Below are 20540 nucleotides of genomic sequence, written 5' to 3'. Positions count from 1 at the left end.
AAAAAGGGGAAACGACCTACTTGTACAAAAATATTTATAGCAGCTCTTTGTGTAGTGGCAAAGAAATGGAAATTGAGGGGATGACCATCAATTGGGGAATGACTGAACAAATCGGGGTACATGTTGGTAATGGAATACCATTGTGCTAGAAGAAATGATAAGCAAGATGATTTCAGAAAAAGCTGGAAAGATCTGTAGGAACTGATGTAGACTGAAATAAGCAGAACTGGGAGAGCATTGTACATAGTAACAGCAATATTGAATGATGATAATCTATGAACACTTGGCTACTCTCAGCAATGCAGTGATCTGGGGCAATCCCAAAGGACTTATGATGGGGAATGCTCTCCACCTCCAGAGAAAGGACTGTTGGAGTCATATTTCACATCAGTGTATTTATGGTTTTATTCTGGGGTTTTGGTTATATATGAGTTTGCTCTAACAACAATGACCAATATGAAAGTGTGTTTTGAATGACAATAAAATGTTTTTAATGTTATTTGTGTTCCTCAGCTCATGTGGGCTCAGAATTGATGGTTATGTTTCATATCCTCCCTCCTCTAGTGTCTGAGTACTGTTTTCTGCTTATGTTATCAGTCACCCTAAGTTTAAGGAGTTTTTCTGCCCCATATACTTTTCAGGGCATTGTATTTCTCCCTGGGCAGCTGGAAAGAGTTATCTGAATTGCCAGAAACTTTTTCCTGAGACATATAGGAAAAATATATACTGCCCTATGCTTGGTAGAGAAAGATTTAGAATCTCTGTTGCATATTTTTATATATAATGTTACACGAAAAATGCATTAAGGACTTACAGAAGAAAGTATCATCTGAAGATTGTCTTTTGTCTCTTTTTGTATCCCCAGCACTTAGCACAGTGCCTGACACATAGTATTGCTTAAATGTTTATTGAATAAATTGAAGTTTGGAAGGGAGAGCCATTACTGAGAACTGGAAATAGCAAAGGCTGTTAGTAGTTCCAGCAACTATTAGTACTTCCTCTGAACATCCTGTCCTAGATCCTTATTTTCCATTTATATATTTTGTTCATATTCTAGGCAACTCTTTAGGACATATGTTTCAAAGAAAGAGCCAACCTGAATGGGTAGAGCAAGCTTTGTCATGATAAAGTAGCTTATACCAATAAAGTCAGTTCCATTCCTGAGTGACATAATAGATAGAGAACAAACTAGTCTGGGAGTCAGAAAGACTTGAGTTTGAATTCTGCCTCATTCACTGGCCAATTAGAGGGAACAAAAGAAGGGAACAAATGTTTATTAAATATTTACTGTGTCAGAATTGTGTGGAATGCTTTACAAATATTATTTTATTTTATCTTAACAATAATCCTGGAAGGTAGGTGCTATTATTAACCTCATTTTTTTATTTGAGGAAACTGAGGCAGAAAATAATAACGAGCAAGTATCTGAACCTGATTTGAACTCATATCTTCCTGATTCTAGGCCAGCACTCTATTCATTTGTTCCACCTAGCTTCCTCTACAGTGTTTCAATAGGAAGTGGGGCAAAAAACAGTTAAGTTTTGCTGGAACATGAAGGGGATTAATAGGAGATATTTTCCAACTGCACCTCTGCTTGGTTTCAACTACACAGAGCAAAATATCCTTGCTTGGGGTTGGGAGTGGGAGACAGTGTAGGTGGTTCAGTGGCTAGAGAGCCAGGCCTACAGACAGGAGGTTGTGGATTCAAGTTTGGCCTTAGATGCTTCCTAGCTGTGTAACCCAGAAGTCACTTACCACTTTTCTGTCTTAGAACTCATACATATTGACTCCAAGACAGAAAGTAAGGTAAGGAGGGAAGGTAATTTCTGTCCCTCCTCCCCACTTTCCAGCTTCCTTTTTTGTGTTGTCATCCCCAATTAAATTTTAAGCACCTTGAGGCCAAGAATTGTCCACTTATCCCTGGGCTAAATGACATGTCCTAGAAGGTAGGTGCTATTATTAACCTCATTTTTCAGTTGAGGAAACTGAGGTGGAAAATAATTTGCTTAATAAATGTTTATTGTATTGAGACAAGACTGCAAAGGTATGATGATACAGATTGTAGATGTCTTTGAAAGCCAGGCAAATGAATTTGTTTTTTAAGTAGGCAATCTAGAGCCATTGATGATTTTTTTTTAATCAGAGGAGTAAGATAACTAGATCTATGCATAATGAAAATTATTCTGGCAAAGGGCAATTCATAAGAGGTAGGGTGTGGAAGCAGGAAGATCAATTAGGAGATTATTGCAAGAGTAATGAGGATTAGTCCTATGGTAGTAGCAGTGGAAGTAGAGGGGAGATAGATTTCAGATATGTCATAGAGGAAAAAAATGACAAGAATTGGAAATTTATTGGACAGGAAAGATAAGAGTCAAAACTGCTGATTCTAGAATTGCTAACTTGAAACTCTGGAGGAATGATGAAGAAGCAGTAAAATCAGAAGTTGGAATAGGTTTATTTAATGAAAAAGCTAATATGCGAAGTTTGGAATATGTCAAATTTAGATATGATGGAGAATCCAGATGGAGATATCCCATGGACCATTAGAGAAGTACGCTATGACCAGAAGGGGGAAAGGAAGGGAGGGAAGGAGATAAGTTTGATCGTATATCTTAGAAAAACTTGTGTGGAATTTGTTGCTGCATGTAATTGGTAAAAATTTTAATTTTTTTATAAAGATGTAGGCTATGAGCTCAAGAGGAATGATATAGGACAGGAATCATCTGCATGGAAGGAGTAGGTAATTGAAGCCATGGGAGGGACAGTTTTTAGCCAGAGAGGAAGCTGGGAAGGAATCTTAGAGAAATGCCCACATTGTGGGATTTAGAAGAGTAAAAGGAGTCAGTGAAGGAAATGGAGGAATAGTTAGAGAAGTAGAAAATGACCCAGAAGGGTGGAATATTTCTGAAATTAAGACAGGAAGAACTATTTGTTAGAAGAGAATTGTTCATAGTGTCAGAAGTTGGAAAAGTCCCCAAAGATACGTGAAAAAAGGATATGAACAAGGTGGTCTCAAAAGAAAAATGTTAAACTCCTGAACACCATATAAAATGCTCCATATTACTGATAATAAGAAAACTACAAATCAGAACAACTCTTATTAGGTAAGAAGTTTTCTCTCTTATCTAGTAAATTGTCAAAAATGACCACAAAAAAAAATGAGTGTTGAATGGGTTGTGGGATTGTGGAAACACTAATGCATTGTGGATAGAATTGTAGATTGGTCCAACCATTCTGGAAAGCTGTTTGGAACTTTGGGTAAAGAAAGGGACCTAAATGTCTATACTTTTGACCCAGAGACTCTGCTACTAGGCCTATATCTCTAGGAGGTCAACAACAAAAAGAGAAAGATCCCTAATATACCACAATATTTAGAACAGCACTTTCTTTGGTAGCAAAGGTCTGGAAATAAAGAAACTTAGGAAAATGGATAAACAAATTGTCACATGTGAATGAAACACAATATTACTGTGCTACAAGAAATGATGAGCAAAATTAATACAGAGAAGCACAGAAAGACTTATATGAACTGATACAAAGCAAAGCTTTGTGAGCTTCTTAAAGGCAGGGACAGTCTTTTACCTTTCTTTATACCACCAGAACTTAGCACAGTGCCTGACACAGAATAGATATTTAACAAATGTTTATTTGTTCATTAAAATTTTGTCATTTTATTTAATTAATTTTAATTTCACTCAAATAATTCATTAATAAAAATTTGTTATTAAAGAGAATAAATTATTTTAAAAGGCTATTGAATTTGAGGGTCAGGAGATCATGGACCTGAATCTGAAAGACCAGTTTCAGTATAGTGGGGAGGGGTGGATGGAGAAAAAGAACAGAAGCCTAGTTAGAGAGAGACAGTAAGGAAGTGGTGGCATTGGGTATAGGTATCATTTTCACAACATTTAGCAGAGGGGGACAGCTGCTGGTTCACTGAATAGAGTGCCAGGCCTGGAGTCAGAAAGACTTGGGTTCAAACCTGACCTCAGACACATGCTAGTTGTATGACCCTGGGCGAGTCACTTAATCCCCACTGCCTAGCACTTACTGCTCTTCTGCCTTAGAGCTGATACTTAGTTTTTTTCTACAAAGAAGGTAAAGGTTTTTGTTTTAAAGACATTTAACACTGTAAGAGATGAAAAGTTATAGAAATTAAACTAACCTGAATTTTCTCAATGAAATAGGAGGCTAGATCATCTGCTGTAGACTCCAGGGTAGTATAGGGCTAGTGAAGAGAGATTTAGATAGTCACTGGATTGAATGGGTGTTTGTCGAAGATTAGCACCTCTGGAGTGAGGGCTTCCTGAGCCCTTTTCAGGGCTTCTCATCCACCTTTGGTATTCACCTTTCACTCAACTCTCACCCATGGCTCCAAGAAGCTGTAGCATGCAGAGTGGCCACACTCCAGTAAACCATCTTAGCAAACAGGCTAAACCAGGTTGAGGGTGACTGACAGGCTTCAAAGCTATCATTGAGTCAGAGGAATGTCTACCCCTAAGCATGTGAAGGTTTCCTCTAGTGGAATGGGCTGATAAGAATAATTTTATTCCAATGACCATAAAGGTACCTGAAGCAGGCCCTATGGAGTGCTTAGAGCTTGGTCAAACATGAAGACATCAAGGTCATCCACTGCATCCCAAGCCATCACCAGTTATCCTGACTTTGGTCTTGCCACTGGGATTGGATGTCTCTGGAAGAGAGGATGAAGCTGGTGGCTTCATGCAACTCTGCTTCACTTAAATCCAATTTACTTGAGAATTTGGACATCACCCCATGATGTCATTGGCCCTCTACAAAGACAAAGGACCAATAACATAACTTTATAACTGTGGGAAATGTGGTAGTTACCTAGTATAGTACTTTCAGTAGTGTACGTGCTTAATAAATGATAATTACATTTGGAACACTTCATAGGACAGTTTCCTGCTCAGCAGATGTTTCTCCTGCACTGTCCACATCCTAAAAGCATCAGAGATGGGCGGTGTGAGGCTAGCATGAACAGAGTACCCCAGGTGTATTAATGTCATGCTAGGAAAGGGACCTTTGAAAATAATTTTCTCAAGTTTTAAAGAAAAGATACTCAGAGAGAAGGGGAGCAGTGGGTACCTTTCGGCATTTGCACTTTCTGATTAGATTTATAGGATGGGATGGCATGCCCTGGTAGCCCCTCGGAGAAGAGTCTAACCTTAGAAACTCTGAGGGTAGCCCGCTTTTGACCAGTGTTTGTCCAGGGTTCAAATGCTATCCTTATAGAAGTGATATTGGGCTATCATCAGTGGTCATATTGTAAGATGGGGTGAACAGGACAATGCTGAGCTGACTACCTTCTCTCCACCCAATGGGATACCAAGTCCCATTTGGCATAAAGGTCTCAGCGGGTGTATTTATTCAGTAACAACCATCAAGAGGAAGGAAATGACAACAATAATTGTAGCATCTGGAGCAGAAGAATCTTGTAAAGCTCTACTGAGATGTGTGAGGAGCTTTATATACTTTAAAAAGTATAGAAATTCCAGATTATTATTTTGAGAACTTGGAGCTGAAATTTGACATGTTAATGTCATATCAAGTATTCTGTTTGCTCAGGGAAATAATACATTTTTCTCCTGCCCCTGGGAAGGAACACTTATCCTAGAGACTGGTTTTCTTCTTTATCTACCAAAGTCCCTCTCTTCTTTTGGAATAAGTGTATCTTAGAGTTATCATTAATTGTTGAGAGCATACAAGGTCTTTGGAATGAAACATGTTAAAGCTGGAAAAGACCCTTAGAACATAGACTATCAAATATGGGAGGGACCTTTGAAATCAGTTAGTCCAACCTTCTCCTTTATACAATGAGGAAACAGAGTCCAGGAGAAAGGAAATGACTTATCTCTAGGTTAGATCTCCCTCCCCTCCTGTTTACTTTTCTATCCTTACAAACTTGGGACCTTTGAAAGAGCTAATTCTTGAGAGAACTTGTCAATCATCTTGGTTGGTGCCGCCATTATAGGTTTCACCTTTTTGAAATGTGCTTGATTCTTCATGGGAATTTTGTGATGAAAATAATGGCCACAGAGCTAAACAACGTCAGAGCCCAAAGAACCTTTTGAGATCACCCAATCCAATCCTCTCTTATTACAGATGTTGAAGGGGAGGCCCAGAAAGCAGTGATTTCCCTAGCTACTAGTGCCTTCCTCCATGAATCTCCTTGTATCTATTTCTCTGCATGTATGTGTTGTCTTTCCCAATAGAATGTAAGTTCCCTGCAGGCAGTACCTGTTTTGCTTTTGACCTTGAATCCTCAGGAACTGGCACCACTTCTGGCACACAGTAGGTGCTTTAAAATTTTTGATAATTGATTGATTTGCCTAAGGTTACCTCTATGAAGCACAACAACAATTAAGTCTAGAGTACTAGACATTACCTCCCGAAGCCCCTCTCTTCTCTGAAATAAATTTATCTTTGTGTTATCATTAATTGTTGAGAGCACAGATCTTTAGAAAGCTACATGTTAGAACTAGAAAAGACCTTAGAACTTCAGACTATCTATCAAATGTGGGAGGAATCTTTGACATCAGCTAGTCCAAATTTCTCATTTATGAAATTAGGAAATCGAATCTGGCTTGGGGCAGCTAGGTGGTCTAATGAATTAAGCATTGGACCCTGAGCCAGAAAAACCTGAGTTCAAATCCAGCCTCAGACACTTACCAGCTACATGACCTTAAGCAAATCACTTAACCCTGTTTGCTTCAGTTCCTCGTCTTTGAAATGAGCCAGAGAAGGAAATGGCAAACCATTCCAATATCTTTGCCAAGAAAACCCCAATTAGGGTCATGAAGAGTCAGACACAACTGAAATAATTGAACAACAAAAAATAGTCCAAGAGAAGGGAAATGACTTGTCTTTCACTTATATCTCCTCCACTTCTAATTCTCCTTCTTTCAAGGCAGGACTTGACCCAGAACTCTCAGCTGTCTAACACCAATTGTCTAGATGTCACAGGATTCCACTTTAAAATATGATTTCAGAAATGCATTTCAAAAATACAGTGGGAACTGTCTGTGCTTATCATCGCTCAAATTAATCACCGGGATCAACCCATTACCCATCCATCTTTCCTTTGTGTCCTGGAAAAAATCCAGAAACTGTGCTGCTTGGGAGAAAAGAACTTGATGAAAATAATAATAATAATAATAAAGCATCTATATAGCACTTTTAAGGTTTACCTATGTGTTTTAGAAAATATCTCATTTTAAACTTCACAACTTGGACATAAGAGCTATTATTATCCCCATTCTGCTGATGAGGAAACTTAGTGATTTGTCCAGTTATACAACTAGTGTGTGAAGCTAGATTTGAACTCAGGTCTTCCTCATACCAGATCCCACCCAGCTGCCTAGGTACAGAAATGATAAAGTGGGACCAGCCTACAAAGATAAGGTCTTAAGTAGAGACCTGGTGGGAGTGTGGCCACAATGGATTAAGGTCTGAATGAGAAGTCTTGGGATATTCACACTTGAGTGTTCATACCAGCTCTGCTGCTAATGCATCTGGGTGCCCTTGGGGTGGTCACTATCCTTCTCTATGCTCTTGGTGAATGCTAGGCCAAAGTCTTTTCTTGTAGGAGATTTGCCTGTGTTGGCTCTCTTAAAGGGGAGAGGGCAGAGCCAGCAAAAACCAAGATCTACTAAAGTATAACATCCTGACTCTGGCGTGTAACTAAGCGTGGAACTCTTCTCTCTCCAGAACAAGGATAACAAGCTGGCATCTAGGGGGGAAATGGCATTTGTGTGCCACTTGAAAGCCCACAGACCACTTTGGAGGGAGTCTGATATTTTGTCTCCCAAATGCCCGAAGAGGCGAATGTTATTATTCTCTCCACAACCCTCTGGGTCTTCTCCTTGCCTCAAGTCTCACCTCAAAAAGTGAGAGCAGTAGCAAAAGAGAATGGAGGGGCAGCTAGGGAGCACAGTGGATGGAGAGCTAGACCTGAAATTGGGAAGTCCTGGGTTCAAATTTGACTTCAGACACTTCCTAGCTATGTGACCTGGGCAAATCACTTAACCCAGATTTCCTGCTCCTTGCCCTCCTGTCTTGGAGGAAGGGAGGGAGAAGGGGGATAGACAGACGAGAGAGACAGATGAGAGAGAGAGAGAGAGAGAGAGAGAGAGAGAGAGAGAGAGAGAGAGAGAGAGAGAGAGAGAGAGAGAGAGAAGAGAGAGGAAAGAGAGAGAGGGATGGAGGGAGGGAGGAAAAAGGGAGGGGGAGAGAGAGATGAAAGCTGGAAAGACAGAGAGAGACATGAAAGAGGAAGAAGAGAGGGAGAAGGAGAGAGACAGGGAAGGAGAGAAAGGGAGAGAGAGAGAGAAGGAAGGAGAGAGAGAGAGAGAGAAGGAGGGAGAGAGGGAGAGAGGGAGGGAGGGAGAGGAGAGAGAGAGAAAGAAAGAGGAGAGAGAGAGAGAGAGAGAGAGAGAGAGAGAGAGAGAGAGAGAGAGAGAGAGAGAGAGAGAGAGAGAGAGAGAAGAGAGAGGAAAGAGAGAGAGGGATGGAGGGAGGGAGGAAAAAGGGAGGGGGAGAGAGAGATGAAAGCTGGAAAGACAGAGAGAGACATGAAAGAGGAAGAAGAGAGGGAGAAGGAGAGAGACAGGGAAGGAGAGAAAGGGAGAGAGAGAGAGAAGGAAGGAGAGAGAGAGAGAGAAGGAGGGAGAGAGGGAGAGAGGGAGGGAGGGAGAGGAGAGAGAGAGAAAGAAAGAGAGAGAGAGAGAGAGAGAGAGAGAGAGAGAGAGAGAGAGAGAGAGAGAGAGAGAGGGATGGAGGGAGAGGGATGGAGGGAGGGAGGAAGAAGGGAGGGGGAGAGAGAGAGATGAAAGCTGGAAAGACAGAGAGAGACAGGGAAGGGGAAGAAGAGAGGGAGAGGGAGAGAGACAGGGAAGGAGAAAAAGGGAGAGAAGGAGAGAGAGGGGGAGAAGGAGAGGGAGAGAGAGAGGAGAGGGAGGGAGGGAGAGAGAGAGAGAGAGAGAGAGAGAGAGAGAGAGAGAGAGAGAGAGAGAGAGAGAGAGAGAGAGAGAGAGAGAGAGAGAGAGAGGGAGGGAGGGAGGGAGGGAGGGAGGGAGGGAGGGAGGGAGAATGTATCTTGGATAGGACTCAACACACAGTAGGCTGGCAAACAATTACATTTGTTCCTTGGACTAGACCTGTGATTTCACTGATATGGTGAAAGAGCTCCCTCTACCAAGGCCAATGAGCAACTGTACCAAAAATTAGTCTTTAAGACTAATGAACCAATGAGTGAGAGGCCAATCAGTTTGCCCAGGGTCACACAGCCAATATGAGTCAAAGGGGGAAATTGAACCCAAGTCTCTCTGAGGCTGAGGCCACTCTATCTCCTACTCCATATTGCCTCTTGACAAATCCAGTTCGACTCTAACAGTTCAGCACCCACTAAGTTCAAAGCATCGCACTGTCTGTAATCTGTCATTCCTCCGAGATCAGTCAGCAGGGCAGCAGTCAGCACAGAGCAGCTAGCTCTAGCCCTGTACCCTCGATTCTGACCCAATAGCCAGCCCAGACCACAGTTTGGACAGGTTTCTTACTCTAGATTTCTCAGTCATTGTCAGTGCACACTATCATAGTGCAATGGAAAGAACATGAGATTTGGAGTTGGGGACCCACTAGTGCAGCTGGGTGGCACAGGGGACAGAGTGCAGAGCCTGGGGTCAGAAAGACTATCTCCCTGAGTTCAAATTGGGCTCAGAAGCTTACTAGCTGAGTGACCCTGGCCAAATCATTTCACCTTGTTCACCTCAGTTTTCTCATCTATAAAATGGGTCAGAAGGAAATGGCAAACCACTCCAGTGTCTTTGCCAAGAAACCCCCAAATGGGGTCACAAAGAGTGGGACACGATTCAACAACAATATGGGCCTGACACATGGGATCCCGAAAGCCTGGGTTCTAGTCATGGCTGGTTAGTTCTGTCACTACTTATCTAACCCCATGACCTTGAAAAAGCCTCATTCGCAAAATAGAGCCAATGATCATAAATCATGATCTGACTGCCAGAGACTGTCTAGATCATGTCTCCAGGGCCCTTCCAGAGCGGAAGATCTGTGCGTTTCACCCGACTCGGCCATAAGTCAGCCAAAGCTGAAGGAGAAGCAAAGTTATTTCTGTAGCTTCTCAAAAGCACCCAGTCATGCTACAATTAGTCAAAGTTACCAGAAAGAACTCCGGGTATGAAAAGTGACAGCTGGCTGTCTGCTAGCATCACTGCGTCTGGAGGGGCCCGAGAGGTCACCCAGGACTGGCTCCCCCCCACCTTCCCTCATCCCCATCCTTCGTCACGGCAGCACCAGCCTGGAGAGGTGGACGAGATCCCTCTCAGCCCCTGGCTGGTCCATTCCTCACCTGAATGGCAGTCACTTGTGCCACATCTCTGCCCAAGGACCTCCCGTGAGAGGGGATCTACTCGCTAAGTCCAGAGGCAGCCCATCCATCTCGTTGTTAGGGAGCTTTCCTGACATCTAAGCCCGAATCTGCCTTGGTAATTTCTACCCAGGACTTCTGGCTTTACTCTCTGGGACCAAACAAGTCAGGTATCTCTTCTACCTGAAGACCTTTCAAATGCTTAAAGGTAGCCATCCTGTCATCCTGTCACACACACACACACACACTCACACACACACTCACACTCACTCACACTCACACTCACACTCACACTCACCACTACCAGGTCTTTCCTTTTCCCAGGCTAAACCATTCTGTCCCCATCCTGGCATCCTCCACCTGCCAGATTCTTTCAAGATTCAGTTCCAATCTCACCTACTAGAGGCGTTTCGGTGGCCCACCACCTTCTCCATCTCCTCTAAATGGACCTAGTTGTTGGCATGTTGTCTCCCCTATTAGAATGTGAGTTCCTTGAGGGGATTTTGGCATCTCTGGCACTTAGCATAGTGCCTGGCACAGAGTAGTAAATATTTAATCAATGTTTGTTGACCAAATAATCCGAGCTACTTCAACTGATCCTCACTTGAAACAAGGAGGAAACTGAGGCCAAAAGACCAGAAGTGACTTCCCCAAGGTCATATAGTGAGTCATTGGCAGAGCAGGGACTAGAACCCGGGTCTCCTGAGGCCTGATCCAACCCTCTTCTCCCAGCACCTTGCTGTGTCTAATGCTTACAAATTATTATTACTTCTAAGTTCTTCTCTATGTGGCCAAGGAGGGGAGGGCATCTCTCTGCTCTCCTGCCTGGCAGTTGGCATTGCTGCTGCTGGTGGTGCTGCTGCTTGCTGGATGGTTGGATGGCTGATGGAGAGATTATTCCTAAGCCCTTCCCATTCTCTCCCCCCTCTTCTGCCAGGACCACACTGACTGTCCCTCCGGGAGTCAGAGCTGAGTGAAGAAGCAGGGCAGGTTCTGCTGGCTCACTGAGCTCCCCACCAGGAAGCCCAGGCAGCCAGTCCCCTTCCAAAGGGGGCACTTGCAGGTCCTCTTGCAAGCTCTGGACCCCCACAGTTCCTCATCTAGAGGCTTCTAAGGGGCAGAATGAATGGACTTCTCCTCCCTGGAAGAGCAAAGACAAAGCAGAGAGACTGAAACTTAGCTGCCCAGAAATAGCTTTTCTTCTCTGGCCCCCATCCCCAATCTTTACTACTCACCTACATGTCTATTCCCTGGGACATGAGGAATGTGCTCTCTTCTCAGGGAGGCGGCTGAGCACCTGGAAACAATCCCTCCCCTCCTCAGGATGGTGAGTCAAACTTTGGGGGAAGTTGCTGTTTGCCCGTAAGGATGCTACGGAGGACTGATGGGGTTGGCTTAGCCAAACAAGTATTTAAAAATCAATGGTGTGGGAATGCTGTTCCCAATGGGCACCTTTTCCAGATGTTCCAAAGGGAACCACAGCTGGCTTGGCTCTCCAGATTGGGCAGGGGGTGGGGAGGGAGGGCGGAATAGGAAGGGTGTCAATAAATGGAGGCGGAATTTCCAAGTGGAGTTTCTGCAGTGAATGTATGATGGCCAGAGCCTTAACTGATGAGTCAGGGGCCAGGGTTCCATTGGGGGCTCTGCTGCTAATTTACTGCATGGCCTTGGGCAAGCCTCTTTGGGCTTCAATTCCCTCCTCTGCACAGGGAAAGGGATGGATAGATTAGCTCTTGTTCTCTGGTTCTTTCTAGCTTTCAGACTCTGCATGAGAACACACTTCTCCTGTGTGAGCGTGTTCACCTGCATTTAGTTATTGGCTATAAAATATGGATGTGGCGATAAAAGCAGGGTATCGAGAGAAAATGTAGAACGAGGAAGCATGAAATACAAGGGCCGGAATCAAGCTGCTCCCTGTCAACTAGAAATGCAGCTGATGCTGGAAAGGAGAGCAACTTTTCTCTGTCTTAAGCTACAGAGCATCCTTCTCTATTGAGGTGCATTTTGGGTCCTGAGGTTGTAGGCAGTTTTACAAATAATGCTGGCTTGGAAGGACTATCCCAGAACGTGGGCTCAGGGCTCCAGAGATTGTGTATAAAACTGGAAACAAAGCTGCATGCTGAATGACAATGTATTGCACTCATACTGAGTCAACAAGGTAAAATCAGAGCTGAAAGGGACCTTCGACATTATCTAAGCCAGTCTATCAAAAACACCAAAAAACCATTTGTTAAATGCCCACTAGGTGCCGGGCACTGTGCTAAGCATCTCCCTTGTGTCTGATAAAGGGAGAAACTGAGGCCCAGAGAAACAACATGACCTGTCCAAGGTCACATAGTCAGGGGCTGGCAAAGATGGAAAGAAGACTAAATGGAAATGGACACAGTGGAAATGTTAAGGATGTGCCCACTCCACTGGAAAAGTTCACAAGTGTTCAAGTTTAATTCTCTGCTTCCCTTTAATAGATGCTAGTGATGTTGGGATGCTCAGTGCCATAGGATCAGGGGACCTGGAGCTAGAAGGAACCTTAGCGATCAAGTCCAACCCATTCATTGACAGATGAGAAAACTGAGGCCCAAGCTATTACAGGCAGAAGTTTGCAGGGCTGGGTTTCAAGTTCAAATCTTCTGACTGCAAACCCTGCACCTTCCATGCTGTATTCCACCCACCTATAATGTACTCCCCGATTCTCTTTGCTGCTCTGGGTCCTTCATATCCCCAAAGGGCCCTCAGCTCAAGTCTTAACTTTCACTAAAAAATCCTCCATGATGACCTCTAGTCCACAGTAAGTCCATCCTTCTATGGCAATCTTTAGCACAGAATCTTAGAGTGGCCAGGGTGAAACATAGAATGTCAGCACTGGAAGGGACTACAGACCTAGAAAGGACCTCACTCCAAGCTACAAAGGAGGAAACTGAGGTCCCTAGGGATTAAGACACTTACGGAAGGTAACAGAGCTTGAGGTGACTACAAAGACCCCAAATTCAGGCTCTTTCCAAAAAGACCTTAGACAGCATGGAGTCCAACCCTGTCCTTCTCCCCCTCCATATTACAGAGGAGGAAGCTTAGGACCTCAGAGGGTGTGGAGACTGATGGAGAGCAAGGATAGACTTAAAGTACATTTTGTTCAGGGCCATTAAAGGCAAGCATTAAGCATGGCTTTTGTATAAAGCAACCAAGCTCATTTTTCTGACTGGCTAGGAATCATAGCAGTATAGAAGCTTAGAAGTGACCCTAGAGGGTAGGAAATCCAACTCAGTCCTTTTAAAGATGAGAGATTAAATGATTTGTCCAACCAGGATTTGAGGAGCCTGCAAATTTGAGAAGGTGGCAGCATATTGGAGAGGAGAAAGAATACAGAGTTTGTCAGAGGAGCTGGATTTGAATGCTGGCATCGCACTTACTCCTTTTGCAGCCTTGGCTAAGTCACTTAACTATCTCTAAGCCTCAGTTTCCTCAAATTTAAAATAAAGCAGTTTATACTTGATGCCTCTGAGCTCCCTTCCAGCTTGAGATCTAGGAAGCCTGTCAAGTCTGCTCCTTGGGGCTTTAGATTCCTCATGTAATAAAGAGGGTTGGGGAAGACTAGTTAGCTTCCAACTCTTAAATCTATAGTCATAAGAAATGTTGTCCAAACATAATTCATTCTCTCTCTCTCTCTCTCTCTCTCTCTCTCTCTCTCTCTCTCTCTCTCTCTCTCTCTCTCTCTCTCCCTTTCTCCTTTCTTCCCCTTTTCTCTCTCTTCTTTCACTCTCTTCCCCACCTTTTCTCTTTCCCTCTCTTTCATTTTCTTACCTCCTCCTCTCTCTTTTCTCACTTTTCCCTCCCTCCTCTCTCTCTCCTTTATTTCTCTTTGTCCCTTTCTCTCTTCTCTTTTCTCTCTCTTTCTAACACCCTCATGTGCATGTCTGTCTCCCCCTCTCTTCCTATCCTCTCCCCTCTCTCTCACCCCTTCTCTCCCTATCTTTTTCTACTCCCTCTTACCTTCTTTCACTTATTTCTTTCCCTTTTGCCATCTCTCTTTGCACACACCCCTACTTCTTTACCTTCTTTCATTCTTTCTGCCCCCTCTTCCTTTCTTTCACTGCTTTCTTTCCCTTTCACCATCTCTCTTTGCATACACCCCTACTTCTTTACCTTCTTTCATTCTCTGCCCACTCTCTTTTTTCCTCTGGACCACAGATAAACCCAGTGTAATCCAGCTGAGCTCCCACAAGACTCCCTCAGAGATGCCTATGCTTTCCAGAGGTAAGGGCGGCGAGAGCGACCACCGCTATGCTTCCTGTAGCACTCTGGGTCAAGTCTCCCCCAGTCCAGTCAGGGCTCGTCCCATCAAAGGACTTTATTACCAAAGGGCCCGGAAGGTCGTCCATCCAGACCAGTTCCTGACAGTTGATCTGAAGAGGGAGATCATCGTCAATGTCGGTGGGAACAAGTACCTTCTCCCCTGGAGCACGCTAGATGAGTTCCCCCTGACTCGACTGAGCAAACTGAAATTCTGCAGGAACCACGACGAGATCGCCCAGCTCTGCGACGACTATGATGAAGACAGCCAGGAGTTTTTTTTTGACAGGAGTCCCAGCGCTTTTGGGATGATCGTCAGCTTCCTGGCAGCTGGGAAACTTGTGCTTTTACGGGAGATGTGTGCCTTGTCCTTTAAGGAAGAGCTGAGGTACTGGGGGGTCGAGGAGTCCAACCTCGAAAAATGCTGCTTGAGAAAGCTCAGACAGAAGCTGGAAGAGTTGGCCGAGATGCAGAAGGACGAGGAACTGCACAGGCAGAAGGAGACCACTAGCGTCTCCAAGGAGGAGACTCGATGGGGGCTTTTTATGAGCCATCTCAGGGATATGGTAGAAAACCCTCAATCAGGCCTCCCCGGGAAAGTGTTTGCCTGCCTCTCTGTCCTCTTCGTGGCCACCACAGCTATAAGCCTCTGTGTCAGCACCATGCCTGACTTAAGGGCAGAAGAAGACAGGGTAAGTAAGTCCCATTCACCTCTTCATCATGAAACTTTGTACATAACCCGGATATTAGGAAAACAGGCTTGTCTGGTGCCGGTGTGGTCTGAGCAGATCTACTTAGAACTTAGACAAATCGAGAACCCCAAACAATAGTTTCCCTAAGTTACTGGGGAGGTATACAAAGAATCATACAATGATAGAATGGGAAGGAGATTAGAATACAGAATGGTAGAGCTTAAAGGAACCTTAGAACATAGAATGTCAGCACTAGAAGAGATCTTAGAATAGAGAATGTCAGTACTGGAAAGGAGATTCAAATACAAAATGGTAGAGCTTGAAGGAACCTTAGAACATAGAATGTCAGAGCTAGAAGAGACATTAGGACACAAAATGTTAGGATTGAAAGGGCTCTTGGGAAAAGAAGGTTAGAAGTTACCTTATAGCACAGAATGTCAGAGCTAGAAGAGAACCTGGAGATCATCTGTTTTATCCTTCTTCATTTGGCATATGAAGAAATTAAGTCCCAAAGAAGGAAGTGATTTGCCCCAGTCACTTATCAAGTAAGTGCTGTGTCAGGACTAGAGCCTTGGTCTCTTCCAGGACAGTGCCCTTTCATTAGAGTATAAGTTCTCTTCTAGTCCATACTGTTTCATTTTGGGGTTTATCTCTCCAGTAGCACCTAACACAGTGTCCAGCACATGGTAGGAATATAATCAATTTTTGCCAATTGATTGGTTGGTTTCTATCCATAAACAAGTTTTCACTCCACTAGATATCATGTGATTCAAGATACTGACTGACACATTCTAATTTGAATTCATAAAAGATATTCACAAAAAAATCCACACAATTTATCATACTATTCAACAAACCAAAGAACTTTCTTTGGGAGAAGTAACTATGCCACTGAGACAATTTGTTTGGTCAAGAATGACATATTGCTTTTCTATTTTTAAAAGGTTGTCTTCATTAAAGACTGTTACGGAGGAGAAATTCAATAAAGGAAAAGATGGATAGATTGCAGAAAATCAGACCCTGGGATGGTATATTACTTGTGGAAGGTCATCCAACTAATTAGCCACAAAGCCAAGATTAGAACCCAGCTTTCCTGGCATCCATTCCCAGTGTTCATTCTATCACTCTCCAGTAAATTGCCCCGCCTAAGCCTCCAAAATAGAGTATCCTCATGACCATTACAAAGTATATATACAAAACTCGTTAAATTCTGCAATTCAAAGAGTTCCCAGTACTAGAAACCAAACATTGTGTAAAAAAAAAAGTCAATGGAATTGGGCAAACTAAAATTTAAATTCTTAAATGCTATGGAACTTTGGGCAAGTCCCTGCCCCTTTTTGGGCATCAGTCTCTAATGTCTCTCCCAGCTTTGACATTCTATGTCCTAAGATTCCTTTTCTTTGGGGACTTTGTTGCTTTTTGGGGAGAAAGTTATGTCCATAGAGTTCTTAAGATCAGGGAGTACTAAAAACTAGACCTGGAAAGGATCTCAGAGGCCAGCTAGTCCCTGCTCCTCATTTTACAGATGAAGAAACTCAGACCAAAGGACAGGAAGTGACTTACTCAAAAGGCCACAGATAATAAACTTCAGAGGTGGCATTTGAACCAAGTTCCTCTAACTCCAAAGGCAGTTTCTAGATCCCATCTAACAAAAGTATTTTCATATTGCTGCAGAGACAGAGATGGAGTGGGGAGGGAAAGAGACATACAGAGAGAGGGAGGCAGAGACAGAGAGAGAGAGAAAGAAGGAGAAGGAAAAGAGAAAGAAAGAGGAAATGAGGCAGAGAGAAAAGAAGAAAATGAGAGAGATAGAAACAGAGAAGAAGGTAGAGATGATATTAGATAAGAAACAGAAAGGTAGAGGGAGACAAAAAGGGAGAAGGAAAGGGGAGGGAGAGGGAAGGGGGAGAGAGGGAGAGAGAGAGTGGAGAGAGGAAGAGAGAGAAGGGAGGGGAGAGAGAGTGAGTGAGAGAAAGCAAAAGAGAGGGAAAGAGAGAGAGAAAGAGAGAGAGAAGGAGAGAGAGAAGGAGAGAGGGAGAGAGAGAAAGAGTTGCCATATCTATGTCATTGTTCAGATAGAAATTTAGAGTCAGAGAATGCAATTTATAACTTGAAATAAACTAAATGTGGTGCAACACTCTGAGAGTTAGACAAGTGGATTCTTCGCAACCATCTCCTTAAATGGGCATAAAAATATCCGATACCCTCCTTGCACTCCACATTCTCTTTCCAATGATGTCAGTTTTCAAGAAAAACCCCAGAAATTGTTTGCTAAATCCATTGAAAATCAGCTTGAAGTGCTGGGTATACACTTAGATTCATTCCATATTGATCCTTATGATTATTTAAAATGTCTATAGTATAACAGCAAAAGAGTATGAGAGATAAAACACTGGGCTTGGGGTAAGGAAGGCTCTTCCCAACGCACTTCGGAACTGTATCCCAATGGGCAGGTCCCTTAATTTCTCTGGATCTTAAGCTCAGTCCCCTGGGAATTATCTACTAAGTCATAAATAGGTTTTACTCTCTATCAGTGAAGAAAGCCCTCACAGCTGGAGTTCCTCCATGCTGATGAAGTCACACTTCCTTCATGTATTTGTATGTGGTCCTTGGCCCTTAGGATCATAGACACCATCTAGTTAGTCTAAACCCCTCATTTAACTGAGGAGGTAATAGAGGCCCAGGGAGGAGAAGAAGCTCGTCCAATGTTACTGAAGGGGTAAGTGCAAGTACCAGGGTTCAAATTCACGTTGTAAATCCATGGACATTTAGAGTTGGAAAGAACCTTAAAAATGGTCTTATCCACCTCCTTATCTCATAGAGAGGAGAAACTGAGGCCCAGGAAGGAAAAGTAAGGATTTCTCTACCACTAAATCCAATACTCTTATTATTACAACCAAGTTCTTTCTACCCTTTAAATTCATTGTTTATTGGGTTATGTATTATTGGCATGGACGGGAAGATATGGAGTCAGAAGACCAGAATTTGAGACCCAAACCTGCCACTTATCCATGTGATCTTAGGCAAGCTTATCAGCCTCAGTTTGTTCATCTGTAAAAAGAGAGAATCTGGGGCATCTAGGTAGCACAGTAGATTGGGCACCAAGCCTGGAATTGAGAGGACCTGGGTCTAAATCTGGCCTCAGATGCTTCCTAGCTGTGTGACCCTGGACAAGTCTCTTAAACCCAATTGCTTAGCCCTTACCACTCTTCTATCTTAGAATTACCAGAAAGTAAAAATTTATTTGGAAATGACCAAATAAAATAATGTATAAAAAAAGAAATTAAACATTTATTGAAAGAAATGAAGGGGTTCAATTAGATGACAATGAGCATTTATTCAGTATTTGAAGTTACACATGTTGTCTTATTTGGTCCTCCCAACAAACTTTGGAGTCAAGTGCTGTTATTATTTCTATTTTAGAGAGGAGGAAACTGAGGCTGAGAGCTTGAGCCTGAGAATTGTCTAGGGTCACATAACTGAGGAGGAATTTGAACTGCAGGTCTTCCCTCTCTGTTAGGGGGATTCTTGCCCCCAATCTATGCACCTGCTAGGAAAGAAGATTATGAAATCTGCAAGGAAGGTCCCTTACATAGCTAAAAGCTTTGATGCCCCAGCTCCTTTTTACAAAGGAAGAAACTGCAGTATAGAACAATCAGGTGATTCTTACAAGGTCACAGAACACAGTCACGCAGTGGTACTCCGGATTCGGAGCTCAGACTCTGCTGGGCCAGAGAGCACAGAGCCCTACTCCCCCATCTCCTGCAAAATTCAAAGGAAGCCTCTCTTGGGAAGATGCCCTGCGCTGACCGTTTTCAAAGCAGCAGGATGACTAGTCTCAAAAACGAATTAATTCTTTTGCAAATCTCACCTTTGGAACCTGAAACAAGTAGATTTCCATTCACGGCCAGACAGCAGAGGAAGCTCCTTCTTTCTTAGAGGAGGCCAGGGATTTTTACCTGAGAGCCAGAGACAACAGAATTCCCCAATTGGAATGTGAGGGCAGATAAGGACAAAGCAGGGTCCTAATGGCATAGCCTGTCTCTGACACTTAGTACCTGTGTGACTCTGGGCAAGTCCCATCACTTCTCGGGGCCTCAGTTTCTCCATCCAATAAATCAGAGTTGGACCAAATGGCTTCTGGGGTCCCCCACTAGCTCCATATCTAAGCTCCTCTGATCCCATGTCACTGGGAGAACAGCAGAATGCTTTGTCCATGAAACACACAAGACAGCAGCAAAATGGGAGCTGAATTAAGCTTTCCAATTAATAGCATGTCATTCTGCAACTCAAAACTCTTCTGTGACTCCCTCTGACCAAAGGATAAAATTCCAGGCAGCCTATTACATGGCATTTAAGGCCCCTCTCAATCAGGTCCCAACTTACCTTTCCAGCCATGTGTGTATATACACACACATACACACATACATACATATATGTATGTATGTGTGTATTGTGAATATGCACTCATATATACATAGATATTTACATGTGTGTGTATACATTTTTTCATTCCACTCTATCCTCTTCCCTAACTAGGGAACCACTCCTAGAAGCCTCCTAGCTTTTTATTTAAATAAACTTCTTCCCCATGTCATAGTCTCCTTCTCTCTGTTTTCTTTATCTAAATCCAAATCATATTTAACTTTCAAGGTAAAGGCCAGCTAGGTGTCATAGTGGATAGCACACCAGACCTGGAGTCAGGAAGATCTAAGTTCAATTCCTACCTCAATTACTAAGAAACTGTATGACCCTGAACAAGTCACTTAATTTCTCTGTCTCAGCTTTCTCATCCATAAAATCAAAATAGTAATAGCACCTACACTCCAGAGTTGTTAAGTGGATCAAATGAAATAATATTTGTAAAGCACCTAGCACAGTGCCTGACTCTCAGTAGATAAGTACTTAATAAATGTTTCTTCTTCCCTTCCTTCCTCCCTCCTTTCTTCTATCCCCTTGTCCTTTCTATTTTTCCTTCCTTTCTTCCTTTCTTCCTTCTTTCTAGCTTTTCTTCCCTCCTTATATCCTTCTTTTCCTCCTTTCTTCCTTCCATTCTTCTTCCCCTCCTTCCTTATATCCTTCTTTTCTCCTTCCTTTTCTCTCTTACTTTCCTCCTTCCTTCTTTCCCTCCTTCCTTTTTTCTATATCTTCCTTCC

The 20540-nt window shown here is 43.2% G+C and overlaps 1 protein-coding gene across 1 annotated transcript in view; it reads left to right on the top strand.

Moving 5' to 3' along the window:
* Window positions 1-11245: 11245 nt before the first annotated feature.
* KCNG4 (potassium voltage-gated channel modifier subfamily G member 4) overlaps window positions 11246-20540 on the top strand; it is a 38500-nt gene continuing 29205 nt past the window's right edge. The window contains 2 exon segments of the mRNA XM_007477238.3: window positions 11246-11735; window positions 14591-15384. Of these exon segments, the coding sequence (XP_007477300.2) occupies window positions 14638-15384 (747 nt within the window). The 5' untranslated portion in view covers window positions 11246-11735; window positions 14591-14637.

This window comes from Monodelphis domestica, chromosome 1 (assembly GCF_027887165.1).
Source record: "Monodelphis domestica isolate mMonDom1 chromosome 1, mMonDom1.pri, whole genome shotgun sequence".
Lineage (NCBI taxonomy): Eukaryota > Metazoa > Chordata > Mammalia > Didelphimorphia > Didelphidae > Monodelphis > Monodelphis domestica.
This window is presented reverse-complemented; position numbering and strand designations above follow the sequence as displayed.